General features: G+C 36.5%; 1 protein-coding gene across 2 annotated transcripts; it reads right to left on the bottom strand.

Moving 5' to 3' along the window:
• Positions 1–528: 528 nt before the first annotated feature.
• Positions 529–16,860, bottom strand: FAM177A1 (family with sequence similarity 177 member A1). 2 transcript variants are annotated; one of them, XM_032481876.1, is made up of 6 exons: positions 16,718–16,860; positions 16,488–16,620; positions 9,564–9,737; positions 5,734–5,800; positions 4,247–4,344; positions 529–2,506 (listed from the first exon to the last, which is right to left on the bottom strand). In XM_032481876.1, the coding sequence occupies exons 2-6, from the start codon at positions 16,590–16,592 to the stop codon at positions 2,300–2,302; spliced, it is 651 nt and encodes a 216-aa protein (XP_032337767.1). In that variant the 5' UTR covers positions 16,593–16,620; positions 16,718–16,860; the 3' UTR covers positions 529–2,299. The 2 variants fall into 2 exon arrangements, with proteins under 2 accessions (XP_032337767.1, XP_032337766.1); XM_032481875.1 differs by lacking the exon at positions 16,718–16,860 and having other exon boundaries at positions 16,488–16,710.

Here is a 16,860-nt window from a genome sequence, read left to right as displayed (position 1 = left end):
TCCACCTTAAATCTATATAATGTTTAGAAATAAAGGAAGTTTTCATGGAGTATTTCTGATATTAGTCATTAAGAATTTGAATATTTGAAAGATACTTTAATAGTCATTTAACTTTGAATCTTCTTCTAAAGAATTATGTATATCAAAGATTATAGACTTCCCCAGCCATCAAAGTAGAGCCATTTCATTTCTGGGAAGTGTCTGGACATGTTTATTTTAATAGGGTGTTTCAATAAAAAGTATTCGTCAGTATTTCACTTTAATTAAAATCATTGGTATAAAAAAATTTGTCTAGCTTGATTAACCAGCACTAGGGTTACATTTTACAAAATTTCACTTTGTTAAGGATTTTTGTTAGAGAATTTGTTAGTTAAGTGTAAAGATTTTCAATTACACTGTTCAGTTTTTATGAGATGAACGAAGAGGGTGGAGAATCATGAACTATGATCCAGAAGGAACAGTAGTTATTAAAACGGTTGAAAAGGAAGAAAACATGAAAGAGGCTTAAAATAAGACAAAACCACTTAATGCATTTATGGGAAATTTTATAGTTTGCATAAATAAAAAGTATAAAAATTTAAGGCACAGTGAATAACTGTATAAATATTACAAACTGGCCACTGTTGGACAAGAAGAAAAAGTAAAATTTAAGAAGTGTAAAAGCTTCGTAAGTCATTATCTTCCTTCTACTACAATCAGAAAAGTCTCTTGCTAAGCTCTTAGACCTAGTGTCTCTAGGGAGAGAAGATTCAGCTTGCCTTTAGACATGCTTGCCTTCATAGGATAACCAAATAAATATTTAAGTATCTTCTCAAATGTAGATCAAAACAAATTATAGGGAAGACATCAGGTTAGCATTCTTTAGAGCTACTGGTAAACTATAATTTATGGTGACATTACATAATCTGAAGATTAATCCTTAAAGCACTAAATTATGTAGTTTACACCCAGGACTAAAGATTACCATCACATGCCATGAACCACCATAAATCTATGTAATTGAGGATTCCTAATGAAGAATTAGCTTTCTTAAATCCTTCAAATTTCACTTGAAGAACTTAGACTATGGTCAGACATTCACGTTCAGTTATCAGACTTTCACAATAAGCCCACTGTAGCTAGGTTGTGAGTTTCTTTGAAGCCATATTTTATACAGATATATTTAAGATTGAAAGCTTAATGCTGTTTAGAAGGCTATCAACAACCATTCATCTCTAAAAGTTTGTGAATAGGTTTTTGAGAGCAGCATATCTGAAATACTCCACACATTTTTCCTTACCCACATTTGGTTATAAATCAAATCATACAGACGTAAGATTCTGAACACACACAGGAATATTTTCAAAACTAGTGCTATATTATACTTTTGTAAGGTCTTCTAATAGTGCAGCAGGTAGAGAGGTGACCAACCTGGGTCAAGTAAACTGTCCACTGTTGTAACTTGGAAGTGGTGAATGACAGTAACTTCATTATGCTGCCACTGCACCTTGTACAACAGTGAGCCCCTGAAGGGTTAAGTCTTCATCTGTCCCCCAGTCTCACCCCACAACTACTTGGCCCATAGGAGGCATTCAGGGCTGAACGAGTGTCAACCAGGATGCCATATGGGTAATCACTCAGTAATACCACTTTAATACAATACATCAATAAACTCATCCCATAATTAGTGTATTGAACACAATGTTCAAACTTACTTGAGTAACTACTGAAAGAATGTAAGATTAAGTAACCATTAAGAAATGGAAACCCATCTTAATATCTGGTGGTGTTATAAACTCAATCATCTTACCAAAAAGTTATTCTCAAGGAAAGAAAATTCAAAATGCTTTTTATCTTGCTCCTTTTATTACACACTCATCCTTAAAATGAAATGAATGGTTAGATATATAAATGTAAGACATAACATGAGAAAATCTAGGGGGACTCATTTTAATCTGAGACTATGAATATCAACTCCAATTAGACTAAGTTGGCAACTTTACTATTTTTTTTCCTTACAAACACAAATAACAGACAAGCTTGATAATTTAACTCTTAATTAGTGGTTAGGGCTCTAGAATGTCCTTTTTTTAAAGATCATTTTAAAATCAAAGCACTAATTTGATACAGTAAAAGCATAGTACAAATATCCAAATTTCAGATCTGGCTTTTGCTAGACAGAGCCTAAGTAATAAAGAAGCATTTTTCCCTTTCCAGATAATACTTTAAAATATAAATAACTGTATTAAGTCCCACTGAATAGAGAATGAGAAAGTTTCTGGTATAAAAACCACCTTAGAAATTTGATAGCCATTTCATTCTACGGAGGGACAGAGACTGGATTTTGTTTGCTTTCCATAATGACTTCACATTCCCCCTCCATTTCAAAATTGAGATTGACAAATGAACTGGGTACCAGCGTTTCTGGTTGATCTGACTGAACGATGGAATCAGCCTGCAGCTTATTTTGTTGGTATTGTCTCTCTGCTTCTTCAGACATCCTGTTTTCTTCTTCCTCTTCTTCTTCCTAAAAAGAGGAAATACCGAAGTTGAAATATAAACGTCCAGAAGGAACAGCACTTTTTCCCCACTTTCAGCTGCTTGTGCTTTTTTTTTAACCAAAACATCATTAGTGTTGTGTCCAATTCAGTTTGGCCCAATTAAGACAAGACAGCCTTCCCTTTCCCCAGTTTCCAAACTGAAATAAAAACTACTGTATATGAAGTATATACAGTGAAATTATTATTAAAACATGGGAGAGCACTGCTTAGCTTAGATGAGGCCTGAATTAACGTTGACATGGACTGTATCTCTTCAGATTAATTCTAATCTAAATTTAAAAATTAGCTAATATTGTATCAGTACAATTAGAGCGTGTCAACCTTTCCCGTGGAATAGGGTGGTCTATTCACTTCAATGGTATAGCAGCATGGTTATTGATTTCGTAAGGACCTAGTAGAGAGGTAAGGCAGCCCCTGCCCTCAAGAAGTTTACAGTCTGGGAGGGAAGTTAAGACATGTAAAAATAATATTAAGACATAAAGGAATAAGACTGTAGAGATTCAGAGTCAATAACTTCCAGTTCCAGAACCACTAAATTTATGGAGAAAATGGCAGCCTTTGCTCTGGCCCCTGTAGTGTGGTCTTCAGTACAGAGGGAGTAACCCGCCGGGAAGACTAATAGAGCTGCCTGAGAGTGGAGGAGAAAGTGAGAGAGACTGTTACAACAGTCCGGATGAGGTAATGAAGCTCTGAACAAGGCTAGTAGTGTGAAAAACACTCATTTGCTCATAAAACATTTTTGGAGCCACATAACAAATATAGTCAGCTGGCCTTTCTAGCTTCATCTCTATGCTCAGAGACAATAAAGTACTATTCTTGTCATTTCCTCAAACATAACGATTGTTTATACATGTATCTTCATGCCTCTACATTCTAGCTTTATCTAAATTGCCCTCGTCATTTGCTTGAAGGAGAATAATGAAAGATTCTAACATTTATTTCAAGCTCACAGATATACACTAGGTACTAGCCTAAGCATTTTACATATTAACTCATTTAAGCCTTAGAGCAATGCTGTGCATGGATGCTGCAATTTTCCTCATTACAAAGATGAGGAAACCGTGGCTTATATAGGTCAAGTATCTTGCTCAAAGTTACAAAGTTCAAAGTGGTAGAGCAGAATTTGAACTGAGACCTTTGGTTATTGAGCCCACACTCTTAACTGCTAAAACTTTCTTGTTCTTTAAAGCTAAACAACTCACTTCACCCTCACCCTAAGACCTCACTGCACCTGAGACCTACATCTGCACAGAAAATTGCCTCATATCTTTGTGCCTTAACAATTGGCACTTACACACTTTTAGTACTGGTAGTTTTCTGTGCATCAAACCCATTCCACTTCCGCTACAGCCAGTTTATGTGTCCTAACCACAGAGAATGGGTCTTGTTTCCTTATCTTAAAATGAGAATAATAATTCAAAGAGGTGTGTGAGGATTAAATAAGGTAACATATATAAGGCACTTCACATAGCACCTACACAATGAAATCTAGCTTAATTTTGTACATAGATCCTAGGGAAATTTCAGTATTAAAAGATTTTAAAATGCAAGCTAATTTGATAAAGAAATTAATGACTCTAGAACGAAATGTGTAGCATAAGGGAGCTATCTTTGGGGCAGCTAGAGGATAACACATGTTCATTACACAACCCATCAAGTCCACAGCAAACCAAACTGAATCAAGAAAATGTAAAAGGGAGACATACCTCCTTCTTCATCCGGTAATATTCATCAATGGCATATTGGTATTTTGGGGTGCTGATCCCCAAAACAGATGCAATCTTCTCTCCAAGAAAGTCACACACTAAAAATACAGAAGTTAAAGGGCTTACATAATTCTATAAACATTTCTTGAGCCCTTTCTATGTGCAAGGTATTGACGTTATAATCCCTGCCCTCAGGAAGATTATGAACATTCAGTACATCTCTTTGGTAAACCTTCCTTGATTCCCCTCAAGAAGCACCAGTGGATCCTTCTGGGCTCCCAATAACACTGCTATACCTCTTACTATAACACTTATCATTAGGCACTGTAATTATGTTAGATGTCTATTTCTTCAAGAAAAATACACACTCTAAGAGGGTTGGGATATCATTGGGCTGGAAGAAAGGAATGGCTTATACTCTAACACTGACTGAGTGCCTGCCATGTGCCAGGCACTGTGAAAGATTAGACTCAAAGTGTTTGAAGAACTCCCCCAAGCTGACAAAGCAGATCCAAAATTCAGTCCAGGTCGGAATGTAAAGCTCATGTTCTTTTCATTAGGGGGGAGGGTATAGCTCAAGTGGTAGAGCACATGCTTAGCATGCATGAGGCCCTGGGTTCAATCCCCAGTACCTCCTCTAAAAATAAAGTCTAATTACCTTCCCTCCAATAAAATAATGGAATACTATAATAATAAATAAATGAAATATTAAAAAAATACTCATTGATGATCTTTTCATTACACCAGACTGTCTAGCATATACTGAGTGCTCAGTAAATGTTTGTTGAATGAATTACTATTCAAACTTAGATCTAATAAAAGGCACAAAGTGATAGAAGCTACAATGGAGTTAAAACAGGAAGCAGAAAAGGCTTTATGATTTAAAATGCATATTTAAGGGGGATAGGGTATAGTTCAGTGGTAGAGTGCATGCTTAGCGTGCATGAAGTCCTGGGTTCAATCCCCTGTACCTCCATTAAAAAAATAATAATAATAAATAAACTCTTAAAAAATAAACCTAATTATCAACCCAAAAAAGAAATAAAACACAAAATTAGTATGACTAAGTCGTAAGTTGATCATTTCCTTCAAATATGATTTAATTACATATCAACTTAAGAAATGAAATATTAATAAAATAAAACATAAATGAATGATAACTACAGGCTTTAGAACAAGCAGTCAAACAGAACGAGAATGATACCAGAGAACTAAATGACAAAATGGCTAAATAACTGCTAACAGAAAAGGTTCAAGAACATGAAAATTGTATCAAAATTAATACAGCTATTTTTCAGTCTTTTTTTTTTTTAAAGCATATCCAGAAGCTGAAGAATGTTTTATGGTGAAGTACAAGTTAGGTTAATATCTTCCAATGCTAGCTCACTACTGTATCTCTTTCACTTTTGAAACACCCCATTTGGCAAAGCTCCAGTTCTTGGAACATATTATAGTAGTTATACAATACTCAAACCGAAAAGCAATACCTGACAGGGTTGATGTGGCAGCACGAAGCATGTAAAACCATAAGTAGGGGCCCCAGGTAAGTTTTGTCTGCAACAAGAGGTTAGGTTAGCAATGTTCATACCTCAAATCATTCTATGCATTCAGGCCCGAACGAAGTAATCAAATACTTGGTGGGCACACAGAATATTCTAGATAGTACTACAAACAGACTACAATCCAATAAAAAAAAAAATGAAAAGCTTTGAAGACAGAACGCCACAAAGACATTTTACATTCACCCATATAACTACCACCACCTTAAGCCCATGGAATAACCAACAAAAAAGCAGCAGTCATGGAAATGGAGTTGTCAAGTCACAATCTTGATTGTTTATGAGCTGATAATTCAGAGCCTTCCTTTCTCCTGTCTTGCTTTTTTGTCTTCATCGTTCAAAAGCACATCAGAGAGTGTGTACACTCAACAGAAAGGGATCTGAGAAATCATATAGTACAACACACTTATGGTTTAGTGGGGAAATTAAGATTCAGAGAAATTAAACAGGGTAACTAAGGGCACATCAAATAAACTTTGAATGATGGGACAGTAAGTAACCAATAAGTGGCAAGATGAGTTTTTTTGTTTTTTTCAAGGATTAATAAGGGACCAGACCATATAATTGCAAAAAAGTTAAGTATATATTTGATAGGCTAGGACCACTGGCAGAATGCAATCTACACTACACACCTCCATAGTTAATCTTGGTGCTGTAATGCCATAGAATACTTTTGTAAAGCTTGCCACATAGATGACAGTTTGCCTCTGTGGATGCAACTGGTAATACAAGCATCACTCATGGTTCTAGTATCTGTTTATGATAAGAAAACACTGTATAGAGCCTGCAGTCAATCAAATTGTTTTAACATTGGTTCCGGGGAGAAAAGAAAAGATAAACATGTCTTTGATCTTCTTAGATAAGATATGCTGATGATTATAAGGACATTAAAAAAGCAAATATAAGAATATTTTAAGACTGAAAACTGTAGACACTGGAAATAATTCTTTCTTCTCCATCGGTGAAATGAAAGGATTTTCCTTTTCTGATTATTTAAAGCTGAAGTGGTTGTCAATTTTAGTGTTATTTCCTCTTCTTCTTATTTAAGGAAAATTTTTCCCCTAAGAGTTTTTGAAGTCATTTTGAGTGGCCACTGCCTTATCCACTTCTTATGAAGTTAATTCAAAAATTAAAGTTTTATATTTTAAATATTTTTTAGAAAGAAGTATCTGTAAGACTGGCAGATGGCTAAAGCAGGGAAGAGGAAACACTTAACAGTCTTTCAATGAAAAGTAAGTATACCAATTTCTGTGACAGTATTTGTGAAAAGACACACAAGTAAGGTAGCTCTTTAGTCTCTATTTACACAAGAATAGGTGTCTAAGCAAATACATTCAAGAAAATACTGTTCAAATCTGCTATATCTTCTATACTCAGCAGGAGGTGTCTCTTACGTGGGGATAAGAGTTAGTTTAGGGGCTCTGTTTAAGATGCTCAGACTCTAGTGTTTACTTACCTTTTTTTACAGCAAATGGGAGAGCTTAGAATCAATTTCTGTAACACATAATAAATGATAGGGCCAAGAAACTACTTAGAAAAGGACTCAGCATGCTTTTTTGGAGGAAAGCATATATTTCTCAGTGGACCAATTCTCCTGGGGTGTTTCTAGACAGAATAATTGCTAATATTCAGGCTGTAACTACCAGAGTCAAATCTGCTCCAGAGCTGAGACACTGGATAAGGATTCCTGAATGACATCTTCATTATCACATACAGTTATACAGAATGAATGGACAGGGCCCTTTGTTTAGACACTGACCCAGGGTCTACACTGAAACCCTGCCACCACTGACTGCCAGCATCACTACCACCACCAGCAGTCCAGTAAACAGGAGAACTGGGACAAGATCTGGAGTCTTCAAGACTTCCAGTTTATGGGTGCAAACTCAAGTAGGTTCATTTCTTTCTTCAAAAATTTAAGTATCCATTTCTTTCTGAATAATTACCCATCTCTTCCTTAATAGGGATCTATTAAGACTTGCTATCTTTCACTTTAGTTTTAAACAACTTATTTTTACATTATAAAAGTAATGCTTATTTATTTCAAAACACTTAGAAAATGGAAAAAGTATAACAAAAATTTAAGTCACCCATTTTTCTATCATTCATAATTAACATCTTATATATTTTCCCAGTCTTTTCCTAGGCATATATGTGATTTACAACAGTTATGCTTTTTCTATCCTGCTGTTTTTCCCATTTACTATATTGAAATACTAAGCATATTTCCCAAATGCTTGAGTTCCTAAAGGTGGAATAACTAGGTAAAAAATATAATCATTTGAAAAGCTCTTCCTTTACAATGAAAAACTTCACACCAGAAAATTTACCAACAAATATTCAGCAGTAATATATGAGGTTGTCCATGCCCTTGTACCTTCACTACAATATACTGTCCTTTTCCTTTTTTAAAATTTGATAAGCAAAAATGATCCAGATAATTTTAAGTTGACTATATTACAAAAGGCATCAATCCATTTATAGAGGAGAAAATTATGTACATAATCAAAGTTTCTAATATGCATAATTAGATACATACATATACACATATTTGAGGAAACCTAAGTGAAACTAAATCAATGGTTAAAGGAATTACCAGAAATATGATTATTCCTAAGGCATATCTAAAGTAAAATCTAAGGAAAATAATTATCATAAGATTATAAAAAGATATAGGTCTCCATTTTTGACAAGTATCATATGTCAGGAGTATTAGTCTTAAATCTTTAAGTATCAGTTGTTTTTTTTTTAAATCGGGTCTGTTCTACAAATCTACTATGTAAATATAGGACAATATCTTTTCCAAATTTCTTTGTCCTATCAGATTTATAATGCATTAGAAGCAAATAGAAAATGGAAAGTCTCCTCACATTAAGTGAAACTGGGTTTGTCTTCAGTTATTAACATCTGTCAGGATGATGATTATTTTAAAAAAATAGATAACTGTTGGTGAGGATGTAGAGAAACTGGAACCCCTGTACATACATATTTTTTGTATATATATATTCAGCCATAAAAAGGAACGAAATCTTGCCATTTGCAACAACGTGGATGAATCTTGAGGACATTATGTTAAGTGAAATTAACCAGTCACAGAAGGACAAATACTGCATGATTCCACTCACATCAGGTATCTAAAATAATGCAACACATAGAGGCAGAGAGTAGAATGGTGGCTGCCAGGTGCTCAGAAGAGGTGGGGAAATGGATAATTATTATTCAAGGGATATAAGTTTCAGTTATGCAAGATGATTAAATTCTAGAGATCTCCTGTACCACGCTGTGCCTGAAGTTAATACCATATATGTTTACAATTTTGTGGAGTAGTTCACATGTTAAGTGTTCTTAACACAATTTTTTTTTTAAGGATGGATGTTGTGAAAGAAATGTAAAAGAGGAAAAGAGATTTTATAGGTAGATTTCTTGAAATCCAATGTGAAATTAAATTCTGCCTGTTCAAGATTTTTTTTAGTTAAATATTCAGGTAGCAACTTTCTAATGGCATTTAAGATGTGCTATACTGACAAAGAACTCTGACACTCAAACATAAACTATTCAGGCTATTGAAATGCAGAAAATATTCCCATCCACATTGTATAAAAATACTGTTTTCTACCAGAATCATAACGCACAATTTTATAATCAAAATATAGTTGATTTAAACCTCAAAATGTCCCTTCCATTCAGTGTTTAAGGGGAACAAATCAGTCAAAACAAAACCCACTGACAAAAGGATCATCATGAATCAACAAACCTACCGGATCAACAGTAGGCAACACGTCTTTCTTCTCCAGGCTATCGACCTCATCTTCATCGGTGCTGTATTCTTCCATTGTTTCTCCACTAACAAAGTGGATGACTCTCCTTGGGACTTTCTTCTTTTTTCCTATGACTCCCAGTTCTACATTTTCAAAGCCTCTTTCATTACTCATCTAATGTCAATAATAAGAAAATAAAAGTTTCAAGTGAGATTAATTTACTTTCTTATTAAAACAACAACAAAATTTGACTGCTTTATTTTAGGGAATAAAGAAATATAAGGCAATCTTTAATTTTTAAAAAATAAAACAGATCATACACACAAAAGAATATTGACAGCATACATGAAAAGTTTAACGAATAAAGTGAAACTCTGCATACTCACTACCAAGGTTAAAAAAATAGAACATAACCAACTCAATTTTTTGTTTAAGTTAACAGCTAAGAAATCAAGCACCACACTTCAAGTCACAGCAATTCCAATGCTGTATAATATGTGAAGACATGCTGGACAGCAATAATTTTAAAGAATAATGATAATTATTCTTTAAGGGTTAATCTGTAATATTAAAGGAAAATCATACAGATGCACATATACATATATTAGATATGTAAAATAAAATAACATTTTCTATTAGGGAACTCTGCTAAGTCTCTGGATTGAGCTTAGTTAGCTATGTGTGAGCAAAAATAAAACAGTTCAACTTAACTTGGAACCTCTCCTTTTACCAAAACAGGAGTCCAAAGTTCAAATGCCTTTAGAGCCAAGCAGGTACCAAAAAAGAGTAAAGATATATATACATGGAAGGGTAGATAGACCTTTGGAGAAAGCATGCCGCAACTAAAGACATTTAAATTGAAAAAAATTTTTAGAGCACTGTGCAGGCCAAATAAAACTCATCTGTAAACCAAATCTGGAGAGCAGGCCATCAGCGTTCTTTTGCTAAACTTCCAGATTTCTCAGTCACTAATACATAGGTGACAACAGAGTTTCCTGACAGTAAAAAGATTTCATGAATTTTAAAACTATAATAGTCTATGGAATTCTAATTACATCCAAATATCACTCCTAGAGAAATACTAATTTTACCTCATACATACAGCTGATGCTGCAAACTCAGAGTAAATGCATATTGTGGGAGAGGATGAAGAACTTTTCCCTATCATCTTGCCTCAAACTTAAATTCCTAAGAAAGCCTTTGTTGCATCTCTGTACTAGAAGACTTCAAAAAGGCACAATACAAGTAATTATAAAGAAAAATCTGGCAATGGTGGTTACCCTTGGGGTTAAGTACATAGAAGGGGGAGGAGGTACAGGTAAGGGGGTGGTAAGAGGGACCTTTCTATTCTTTTCGTATTTTGTTGTTTGGTTTGTGTTTTTTGATGAGAATACGTTCACATATTATTGGTAAAATTTTTAAACTAAACCAAAGCAAAATGATACAGGACTGCCATGATTAGAATCCATGACAGTGGGATTCCCTACCATTGTCCAGATTTCAAGCACTTTGTCCTTTATAAGAATTCTTACCCTTATAAATATGACCAAACATAATTCCAAACCCATGACTGTTCACTCACTAGAAAAGTTCCTTGAACCGCATTTGCAGAGATGAAATTATACTGAGAAAACTAGTGGACTAGAATTGTCCAGCTACACAAGTATAAGTAACTTTATTTTTATGCATTGTTTCCTCTTAATCCTTTATAAATAAGGTCCTTAGAAAACAGACATGGTTCTTCTCTGTCTTTCACTTCCCAAAGGTAAGATGTCATTAGGCAGGATCTGAACCCAGGTATATTCAACCCAAAGAACACATGGGTTGTTCCATGATGCACGTGGACATCACTGACAACACCTATAACTGCTGTACAGCAAAGTGAAACCTTGAAAACCTTGATAGCATGGGATATCTATCTTGAAAAAAAAAAAAAACACAATTCTCTCTAGCCTGTCCTGAGGTTTTAAGGAAATCCCAGCCCTTACTAAAGGATGACCAGCCCATTTACTGTGTCCACAAATAAGATGGACAACAAATAATTCACCCAGGCCACCTTTCTTCTACCTCCAGTTTCCAGGCATGGTGAGCCATTCCTACCCAATCTCATCTTGATGTAAGATTTGGTTTATGGTTGTCCTGACATCAATGTCTCCTTTTGGACCATGACATTTTGGATCTCTTTACAGGCAAGAGAAAGTCAGAGGATCTGGGTTAGATTACCAATCCTCATACTAACTGGATGATGCCCAAGCAACAGTCGCAGTCAATGAACAGAGCTGAGACCTTTCACAGTACATCACCATGCCCCTTTCCACCCCCAACCCACCCCCATCAGAGCCAAAGCAGCTTCTCATTTTCCCTATAACAATCTCTTATTCACTTAACTTTTGTCTTCTAAGATACAGGCAAAGGAGAAGGTGTGTCTCTCACTGGTTTAACTACTCTGTCTTCCTTAGACAACTTTAATAAATAAAAACATTCTAGCTGGGACATTATAGCTGGTATAAACTTATCTACTATCTCTATTAACTGACTCTTGGCTATATTTTTCCAAAAGGCTAAATAAAAAAAGAAATCTACAAAGGGGAAGGTTGAAACATGATTCATATTTTTCATTCTAATACCAAAGTTAGTTAAGTATAAACAGAACTCTGAGTAATATTCTCTATATGTTATATGTAATTTAAAATGGCATTTTGTTTCTTCTAATCGTCACATTTCATATATTTTTATTAAAGAGACTTTTATTTAAGGACTTTCCTTTAAAAATTTAATATTAATTTTTGATATAGTAAAACTCAAGTTTTAGATGGATTATCTTAAGCAGGAATGAGCAAACTTTTCTGTAATGGACAGATAGTAAATATTTGAGGCTGTGCCAGGCAAGTAATTTGTCACAACTACTGAACTCTTCAAGAGTGAACAGCCATGAACAATACATAATGAAGCTTGGGCTACGTTCCCATAAAACTTTAGATAAATCAGTGGCTGGTGGGATTTGGCTCACAGGCTATAGTTTGTCAACTCCTCATCTTAAGGGGATTAGCAAGTAAAAAATTAGCAAGTAAAAAATCTGTGAAAGAATTTATGACATGTAATTCTAACCTCTATTTGGCGAGGTGGGGAAATGGTGGTGTGGGTAATGGTTAAGGGAGGTATTGATGGGTAAAATCAACCAGAAAAATAATTTGATTCAAAATTTCCAACAATTTCAAGTGAGTTATTCTCTGAACTTTGCAAACTTTTCATTTTTACAGATAACAGTAAATCTGCAAGTTAGAAAATGTTCACTGTCTATTATACAAATTCCATTTAACAAACTCAAAGATCTGAAAAGACAGTTTCCTAACACCAGGAAATTATGAGAGGAAACGTCAATTAACATTTTATTACATTCTCTGTGTTAACCAAACTATAAATCTGCTTACCTTGTTCCTTGGGGCCTGTTTTTAGTGGCAATTTTCTTTTTACATACTCCCGTAGCACCCAGAACTTTTTCAAAGCATATATTACAGTTGGAATTTAGTCTCTCACCTTCCTCAAAAAGGTGTAGCAACATGGGAGTAGGCAGTGTGTATCTTTCACTGCTATAACCTTTAGCCTACAGCTTCTTGTTAGCAGAAATGCTAAATAAATAAATGAGCAAGCAGTAATGAAATTTTAACTCCTGTAATAATACTGAAGCTGAGATTCTGGTTAAACGTCTGGTCAGAAAAGCTGCTGAATGGTCTGGTTTGAGGCCTGATTCTAAACACTGAGCCAGGCTCCCATCTCTTACTCCCTTCCCTACATGGCACTTCAGATTTCTCAGTTCTGACAAACCGATGAAGGAGTACTAGACGGCAGCCTCCCTTTTCACCCAGGTCTCCCCATCACTGGCTGTGGTCAAACCCCTAGGCATACACCTGGGGTTCCCAGAAATGCTTCTGTTTCAGGAATGTGAATGAGAGAGTAAAAAGGGAAAGTGAGAAAACTACAGGATGAACTTACTTGTGTTTAATAAGAAGGATTATATATGCATATGACAACCCAGAAAGAATACACCAGAAATTTACCAGTTACTTTCGGGGAATGTGAATGTGACTTTTTACTTTTTGCTCTACAGCCTTCTTTATGTTTGAATACTTATTTTTTAACAAGAATGTGAAAATAAATAATAGCACTATAAGCCACAACAAAGAGCCTCTCTTCAAACAACATTTATCTGGTAAATCAGTATAGGTATGTTTATTTTGCTATTAGAGAGATTCTAAGCTGAAGAAGTGACGAAAACAATTATAGTAACAGAAGGAAAAATCAAATGGAAAACACATCAAGTGCTGTGGACTAAAAGGTTCACTTCAAGAATATACGTCAACAGGCCTAGATTCAACTGAACATGAAAAGTGGCTTCCTAATCAATTAGTATTGCCCCTGAATTCCTTCTTGCAGCAGGTTACCTCCTCCCTTCCTTTTTTTTTTTTTTAACATTTGGTAGATGTTTATTCTACTTCAAGTAACAAAGCTATGAAGTTCATGTTTTAATATACAGTGATATAATATTCTGCAATGTAATGCACAATTTACAGAAATCAAGTAAACCTAAAGAAACACACTTGAGTTTTATATTTCTGGTATTTAAATTAGAAAAATTTGTCTTATGTATAAAACAACCCATCACATCAGACGTTGGGACTTGGCACCACTTTAAAGCAATTTAACCTACTAACACTGGTCTATAACCAATCATCCCAAGTGGCAAAGTTCTCCATGTGTTCATAACTTATAACGCTTGTACTAGAAAGTGAAACATCTGTAGTGATGTACAATGGAACAGACTCCACAGAACAAATGAAATGCTCTAATTTTACATTTGCAAAAGTAAGTTTATGTAAATATAAAAAATTATCAAAGTGTATTTGTTCAGTCAAATAAATTAGCAAGGTTTTCTTTATTTCACATGTCAGAAGTACCTGGAAAATACATGATGAGAAGCAGTGTACTGTATTTCACAGTGAAAAGCTTTCTAGTTTGTAGTTCTTGAGCTATTATCACTATTTTCCATTTCAGGCTTTATACAACTATTGTTCCACTTCAATGACAAATGCTTAAATTTATCACCTGACAAATACAGCAGTTTGGAGCTAGTGCACTTGTCCTGAGAAATAGAAAGAACTGCTCAGATGGTAAAGTTCAACAAACAAAAAGTTCCTGATTATTCAAATCAAAGAAACCCACCCCCAGCTTTAAAGTACACTTACTTGGTTTATACTTTCTTTAGGCTGGTAAAATTTAAAACTTTTTAAAATAAATTGTTATTTAAAATCTAACAATTTCTACTCAGATGTTGCTTTTAATCATGTTTTTGAAAAAAAATGTGTAAGGCAATATATAAAAACTGAGCAAAAGCAAAAAAAAACATGTTTTGTTTGCTGGTTGAAATTTGTAATTCAAATTTCTTTATGACAAAAGATGCGTGTGTAAGTTTTGTGTTTCTCAATCTTCCAGAGATGAGCTAACACTGCTCTCCTACAGCCTCCGGCGCACAAACCCGCAGCGTGCCCGCAGCATGCCCGCCACCGTGAGACTGAAAACAGCCTCTAGAAACAGAAACACAGGTGAGACGTCAGGAAAGGTATGGCTCTGAGGTCCACTCAAATTCCTTTAAAATTTACAATTTTCCCCCTTCTTAAGTAGGTGAAAAAAACAATACCATATAAAGACTAGCATCTGAAAAAGTTTTTATTAATGCAAACTACATTTTATAATATTAGAACTACACTCACATTCAGGCACCATTTTTTAGGATTCTAGCTTAGGGGAAATGTCTTAATAACACTCAGGTAGTCAGTGAAGCTACTGAAAAATGAAGCTACTGAAAAAGATCCATTCTCACCTAGGGTGAGAAGATTTCCAAGCAGGAGCAACTCGAGGTTTGTAAGGACAAAACTGTATACTCCCGAGCTAGTTTCAGATAGAACCATTTCTTCATTAATTTTACTTGGCCAAAGATCCTAAACTACTACTTTAGACTTCCAAATCCAAAACAAAACAAACCTCCAAACCTTAACCTAACGCTCTAAAATTGTGTTGCCCGATACAGTAACCATTAGCCACATCTGGCTAATGCTCACTCGAAATGTGGCTAGTTCAAGCCTTTCACACAAAGAAGTTCAAAGACTAGTACCACAGAGAGAAGGTGAAATATCTCCTTGATAACTCTCACATTTATTACCTGTTGAAACGTTTTTTGACAAACTAGGTTAAATAAAATATAATACTAAAATTAACTTCAATTCATATTAACTACAGGTTGAATTTTTTGATAAATTGGATTAAATAAAATAGAATATTGAAACTGATTTCACCGGTTTCATGCGACTAGTAGAAAATGCATAATTTACAATGCGTTTTGCATTATATGTCTTCTGGACAGCGCAGCTCTAAGGATTAGGTGGCGGAAAACAGCCTGTAAACGCCTAGCACGTAGTTGCTATGAGCTAGCCGAAGGGCCGATGCCAAGTCAGGCGCTCCCACTAGGAGAGACTGAGAAGTGACTGTCGCCGGCGTCACTTGGCTTCCAGCTACTCCCAGGACAGCCTTTCCGGGACACGCCTTCCTTCGCTCGCTCGCAGACCCGAAGCTGCACCATCATCCCTCGAAACCCGAAGGGCCGCCCCAGTCTGCAGCGCTGCCAGCGGAGTGGTCACCGAGAGGGCGCCACGCAGTTGCGGGGGCGTCCGCCCCTTCCTGCAATCCGGTGTCTCAGGGCAGAGATCGGGGATACCGTGAAGAGGAGCCCCGAAACGCACCTCCGGCGGGCGGCCTGCTAGGGAAAGGCCCAGCAGACCAAAAGGACAGCCGGCGAACGAGGCAGACCGGAGGCTGGGCTCTCCCGGCCTCAGCCTCCGCGCCGCCGCAACCTTCGGCGGTCCTACCTACCTGCCGCGCCGATTTCCCGAACGCCGCGGCGGCCGCAGCTTCCGCAGCTCCCGAGGCTGCGACAGCGTCTCCTCCCTCCTCACCGCTCCCTGGCTCCCGGTCCATCGTTGTCGCCGCCACAGGACTGCTGGCGCTGGCGAGATACAAGGTAATGGCCGATAAGCCCACTTCCATCCTCCGCCTCCCGGTCTAGGCGCGGACCCAGCCCGCAGTCAGGAAGTGGGACTCACCGGTAGCGCCCGCCTAGCGCCGCGCCCCGCCGCGCCACGGCAGGAGGGGCGGGGCAGCCCTGGGGGTGGGGTGGGACCGGCCCGAGGGGCGGGGCCAGCAGGCGCCTCGCCCGCCAGGCCGGGCACCCGGGGCTTGGCTAGAT

The sequence above is a fragment of the Camelus ferus genome, chromosome 6, assembly GCF_009834535.1.
Source record: "Camelus ferus isolate YT-003-E chromosome 6, BCGSAC_Cfer_1.0, whole genome shotgun sequence".
NCBI classification, from domain to species: Eukaryota; Metazoa; Chordata; class Mammalia; order Artiodactyla; family Camelidae; genus Camelus; species Camelus ferus.
Note: the sequence above shows the minus strand (reverse complement) of the source record. Positions and strands in the feature narration are given on the sequence as shown.